We start from the raw sequence: 6295 nt of genomic DNA on the forward strand, positions 1-6295 counted from the left end.
CTACTCATGAACACTCAACCATATATGGTACAGAGTGTTACAAAAAAATATATATAGCTGATAAGAATATGTTTGAACTTAGTAGGGCGGTCCTCGACTGGAATCGTTAGTCAACTAATAGTCGGAATAGGAGGAATATCTGGATGAATATGTATACAAACTTTTCAGGGTGGTGAGGTTGAAATAACTGATGTTATATATGTCAACAAGCTGAACACGTGAAGCTTGTTGCAGACTGATGATAATAAATATAGACACCATGCTTAGTAATGCAATCCATAGGAATATCCAAAGAGCATGTGTTGCTTCACGTTGACATCTGTCACAGTGTGTGTCAGGTTGAGGACCCAGATGCAGAACAAGCAGGCAGGTAGGTAAAGTCCAGTATTTATTAGACAAAGAACACTTAACAGCTTACATGGTGACGAGGCAACAGCAGGACAAAACAGGCAGGAACACACAGTAACATCAAACTTGGATCTGGCAGTGTGAGAGCAGAATGAGTCCAGTACTTAAGACTACAGGCTGATAGTGAAGCAAACACAGGTGAGTGTCATCAGGCAACTGCAGGCTAATGACAGAATGGAGACAGGTGTGTAACGGGATGAGGTGAGACAAGACAGGCAACAACTAGGCAAAACAGGAAACACTAGGACATCACTACATAATAAAAGTGTACAACAGACTGATATCGTGACAGAAATCAATATCAATTAGTATTTCATACATAATAGTCCTCCATTTCATGGGAAGGGTTCACACAGTATCACAGTCTGCCCAGTACATCTTCCTATAGAAACATAACAGTATCACAGTCTGCCCAGTACATCTTCCTATAAAAACATAACAGTATCACAGTCTGCCCAGTACATCTTCCTATAGAAACACATTATCACAGTCTGCCGTACATCTTCCTATAGAAACACAGTATCACAGTCTGCCCAGTACATCTTCCTATAGAAACACAGTATCACAGTCTGCAAAGTACATCTTCCTATAGAAACACACGCACAACACTATCAGGTGTCTGTCTGTCTGTCTGTCTGTCTGTCTGTCTGTCATAGTTTTATTTTAGCCACTGTGGCTGCATGGTGTTCTAAAAAATGATCATTTTCAGGAGCAAAAAAAACACATTTTTATGTGGACGAACAAATCTACAAACTCTATGTGCACAAATGTGATGCGTTGCGAGCATGTAGATCTGCTATTTTCACTGCATGCTTGATTGTTTAAATTCTCTCTCTCTATACATAAAAAAACCACTCAGCCCGCCATGCTGTCAAACTCAGCTGTTCTCTTCGATTTCACTGGACTCTAGCTAAGACCCAACATGACAGTGACCATAGCCTATCGGTGCTGGTTGGTAGACAGACATCCAGGTTAATCTCACAAGTTAGCCTATAATTATAATTTCAGTGTATTCATCACAGCGGTGTGAATTCAATAGACCATCCTGCAGTTGAAGAACAAATGAGAACGTAGCTGACATCATCTGTGGACTATATCTGATACCTATAGTCAGTATAGTGTGAGTATGGAGAAGTGACTTTAGAATATCTCTCTCTCTCTCTCTCTCTCTCTCTCTCTCTCTCTCTCTGTCTCTCTCTCTCTCTCTCTCTCTCTGTCTCTCTCTCTCTCTCTCTCTCTCTCTCTCTCTCTCTCTCTCTGCTGCTTGCTGAAGCCATGACGACACATTGAGATCGAGGTTAGACAATTGACTCCATATTTGGGCGTAGCTGCATTGGGAACTCCTATAAGCACTAAGCATGGATGCCCTCGGAGCTCTGTGTTGTGTATATGTTGTATTTGTATCTTATAACAGCATATGGGAACCCTCAGAGCTCTGTGTTGTATGTTGTGTGTTAACATCATATGGAAACCTTCAGAGCTCTCTGTTGATGTACAGTATATGTTGTGTGTTAACAGCATGGGAACCCTCAGAGCTCTCTGTTGTGTACAGTATGTGTTGTGTGTTAACAGCATGGGAACCCTCAGAGCTCTGTGTTGTGTATATGTTGTGTGTTAACATCATATGGGAACCCTCAGAGCTCTCTGTTGTGTACAGTATATGTTGTGTGTTAACAGCATGGGAACCCTCAGAGCTCTGTGTTGTGTATATGTTGTGTGTTAACAGCATGGGAACCCTCAGAGCTCTGTGTTGTGTATAGGTTGTGTGTTAACAGCATGGGAACCCTCAGAGCCCTTCAGCAGGCCTTGCAGTTGAAGATAGACGAGCTGAGACAGAGGGATGTCCTCATAGATGAACTGGAGCTGGAGCTGGACACCAAGGATGACCTGATCGGACAGATGCGGACGGAGCTGGTCACCAAGGACGACCTGATCAGACAGCTGCGGACGGAGATGGACAGACACGGCGGAGATGCTCAGAAACCTGCCACCTCTGGGGACGCACAAGTGCAGTCCCCAGCAGTACAAGATGAACCACAACGTACAAAGAGACAAGCCATCTCAGCAGAACCCACTGCACTGGACCCGTCACAGCTCACCCATGTCACTCTGACCTGCTACAGCAAGAGCAAAGAGTGAGTTAACGCACGCACGCACGCACGCACGCACGCACGCACGCACGCACGCACGCACGCACGCAGTGTGGGTCTCCTGAGCGTCCATATGCCTCCACCATCTCCATGAACACATGAAAAGGAGCCACAACGACCACTAGTGTCAAACGCTGAGGAATGAACAGTCTCAGCAAATAAACTGTAACCAGCCCCCAAACAAAGAGGCACAGATGAACCAAAATCTGACAGTCATCAACAGTTTATCAAGAATTTAGCTATGGCGGGAGAAGTAATGACACATCAGCCGAGTGACCCGGGAACGAAAACTTACATCTTCATCAGTCATATCATCTGAGTCACACCAGCATATCCACACTAGAGAAAAGCCTTTCCACTGCAAACATTGTGACAAAAGTTTCCGTCATTCAAGTGCCATGAAGACACACCAACGTATCCACACAGGAGAAAAACCCTTTGATTATAAGCACTGTGAGAAGAGGCTCTCTGTGTTTATGCAGCTGATGTATGTGTATGTATGTGTGTGTGTGTGTGTGTGTGTGTGTGTGTGTGTGTGTGTGTGTGTGTGTGTGTGTGTGTGTGTGTGTGTGTGTGTGTGTGTGTGTGTGTGTGTGTGTGTGTGTGTGTGTGTGTGTGTGCGCGTGCGTGTGTGTGTGTGGGGTTGTGTGTGGGTGTCTCGTGCGTGTGTGTGTGTGGGGTTGTGTGTGGGTGTCTCTGTCTGTCTGTCTGTCTGTCTGTCTGTCTGTCTGTCTGTCTGTCTGTCTGTCTGTCTGTCTGTCTGTCTGTCTGTCTGTCTGTCTGTCTGTCCTGTTCTGTTCTGTTCTTGTTCTTGAAAAGTGACTTTGAGTACCAAGAAAAGTGTTATATAAATCTAAGGAAATGTAATGTAAATAAATATAAAAAGTAGCTGTCTGTCTGTCTGTCTGTCTGTCTGTCTGTCTGTCTGTCTGTCTGTCTGTCTGTCTGTCTGTCTGTCTGTCTGACTGTCTGTCTGTCTGTCCTGTTCTTGTTCAGTAGCTGTCTGTCTGTCTGTCTGTCTGTCTGTCTGTCTGTCTGTCTGTCTGTCTGTCTGTCTGTCTGTCTGTCTGTCTGTCTGTCTGTCTGTCTGTCTGTCTGTCTGTGCTAAAGTGGCACTGTTGAGCAGCCTAAAAGGGCCATTCACACTGAGCACTATAACTGCACCCAGCCAGCGGTGTTGTTGAGCAGCCTGCACCACTCAGTTCACACGGGTGTGATTTTTCTTATTGCTTGGCCCCATCTGCTTGGAGCTATATTTTGTTTTTATTTTTGTTACGTTTATAATTTATTGTATTTTATTTGGTTTAGAAAATTGTGCAAATTAATTAAACAATGTTTACTGCAGGTCCAGGGAGCTGATCCAAAGAGCTCTGCTGGAGAACGACTTCATGAAACATCTGGAACATGGACAGGTTGGTACAATAAACATCTGGAACATGGACAGGTTGGTACAATACACATCTGGAACATGGACAGGTTGGTACAATAAACATCTGGAACATGGACAGGTTGGTACAATAAACATCTGGAACATGGACAGGTTGGTACAATAAACATCTGGAACATGGACAGGTTGGTACAATACCGACCACGTTTTGTTCTTACAGTAACACATTGAAACATTGTCGACCCACAACAAATCCTGTCCAAACAAATGCTGTCTGGAGTGGTGGACGATCATGTTTTGACGGTTGACCATGTGCCTTCTTGTCCATCCAGATCCTGGCCATCATTTGTCTTCTCCATCTAATCCACATGCTGACCATCAGTGTTTCTTCTTGTCCATCCAGATACTGACCATCATGGACTGCATGCATCCCACCTCCGTGGCCCAGAGCTGCTGTGTGATCCAGGAGGGAGACGATGGATCCACCGTCTACGTGCTGGAGGGTAAAAAAGGCCTGAAAATAACTGGTCTACAAGCTCACAAAGTGTGATGCATGTATGCATTGTGCTGTCGTCTGTAGTGTTGCAGTTTTTTTAATTCATGCCTTTGGTTGAAGGTACTGTATACTTTCTTCCCTGTGTGTGTGTGTGTGTGTGTGTGCGTGCGTGCGTGCGTGCGTGCGTGCGTGCGTGCGTGCGTGCGTGCGTGCGTGCGTGCGTGCGTGCGTGCGTGCGTGCAGAGGGTATGGTGGAAGTAACAAAGGAAGGGAAGAAGCTGTGTACCATCAGTCCAGGGAAAGTATTTGGAGAGCTGGCCATCCTTTATAACTGCACCCGCACTGCTACTGTCACTGGTAACCTGTCTGTCTGTCTGTCTGTCTGTCTGTCTGTCTGTCTGTCCGTCCGTCCGTCCGTCCGTCCGTCCGTCCGTCCGTCCGTCTGTCTGTATACTGTAACTACCCGCACTGCTACTGTCACTGGTAACCTGTCTGTCTGATTCTAAAAGTGGGATCTGGGGACCCCCAGGGTAATATAGCATTGCAATCACAAGATATTTCCTCCCTTCTCTGTATCTGTCTCTATGCCTCTCTCTCTCTCTCTCTCTCTCTCTCTCTCTCTCTCTCTAGCACTGACAGACATCAGGCTGTGGGCGATCGATAGACAGGGTTTCCAGACCATAATGATGAGGACTGGTCTCATCAAACACTCTCAGTACATGGAGTTCATACGCAGGTGACCATACATATACACTCATACACGTTACAAAGCACATAGTAAATGTGACTATACTGTATATACACTCATACACGTTACAGAGCATGGTAAATATTATCTTAAGTCTTGTTTAATACGGGCATGGGCAATAGTTGGCAGGAGGAGCACGTGCTGCCTCTGGCTCTATTGCTGCTCAGTCACGTATGACACGTGTGTATTATGTACAGTATGTATGTATCTATCTAACATGTTATTATTACAATTTGGGGGAAAAGAGAATAACTTCATTAGGAGAAACAAAGCTCGGATAAAACAGGACCACGATGGAAACAAGCCCTTACAGGGCTTTTTGTCTTATCTTTTTAGCACCATTGTATTTTGAACCACTGTACTATAAACAGCTAATAAAGTATACAATCAGTCAATTAATAAATATTAATTGAACAGTAGCCTATGCATTATGCAGCTGTCTATGAAGTTGCTATATAATACTTACATCTACATCTCTCTCTCTTTCTTTCTCTCTCTCTCTCTCTCTCTCTCTCTCTCTCTCTCTCTCTCTCTCTCTCTCTCTCTCTCTCTCTCTCTCTCTCTCTCTCTCTCTCTCCAGTGTTCCAACATTCCAATCGTTATCAGAAGATCTTCTCAGTAAATTGGCCGACGTGTTGGAGGAGGTTCTCACATCTAAAATTATTTGATTTATATTTACCTACCAGGGACAGTGTACGCATCATTTGACATGTGTGTCAGAGTTAGAAATGTGTTGAAAACTTGTAGAAAATTGTATGGAAAATACCAAGAAAATGCTTTAGCTGTGCTCTAATGAAAATAAATGAAATAAGGAATCGATTCGATCGTTATCCATAACCTTCTTTGCCTTCTTATAATGTCTGTCTGTCTGTCTGTCTGTCTGTCTGTCTGTCTGTCTGTCTGTCTGTCTGTCTGTCTGTCTGTCAGACTCACTATAACGATGGTGATTACATCATCTGTCAGGGAGCCACGGGAGACACCTTCTTCATCATCAGTGATGGACAGGTAGGACAGTTATGATGTCATCAATGATGATTTATTGCATGGCTTTTGAAGATTACCTCATGTGGCAGCCAATTCTATGGACTTTTGTATATATTTTTTTG

At 44.3% G+C, this 6295-nt stretch overlaps 1 protein-coding gene across 1 annotated transcript in view; it reads left to right on the forward strand.

Moving 5' to 3' along the window:
* Nucleotides 1-2184: 2184 nt before the first annotated feature.
* The window catches only part of LOC306912330 (cGMP-dependent protein kinase 1-like), a gene marked incomplete at both ends in the record, with an annotated part of 15781 nt that continues 11670 nt past the window's right edge, over nt 2185-6295 (forward strand). Inside the window, 7 exons of the mRNA XM_079488473.1 lie at nt 2185-2543; nt 3904-3970; nt 4349-4448; nt 4685-4798; nt 5072-5177; nt 5770-5833; nt 6117-6194. Coding sequence (XP_079344599.1) covers nt 2185-2543; nt 3904-3970; nt 4349-4448; nt 4685-4798; nt 5072-5177; nt 5770-5833; nt 6117-6194 — 888 coding nt within the window. The remainder of the gene's footprint in view (nt 2544-3903; nt 3971-4348; nt 4449-4684; nt 4799-5071; nt 5178-5769; nt 5834-6116; nt 6195-6295) is intronic.

Source organism: Electrona antarctica (assembly GCF_951216825.1).
Source record: "Electrona antarctica genome assembly, chromosome: 19".
Classification (NCBI taxonomy): domain Eukaryota; kingdom Metazoa; phylum Chordata; class Actinopteri; order Myctophiformes; family Myctophidae; genus Electrona; species Electrona antarctica.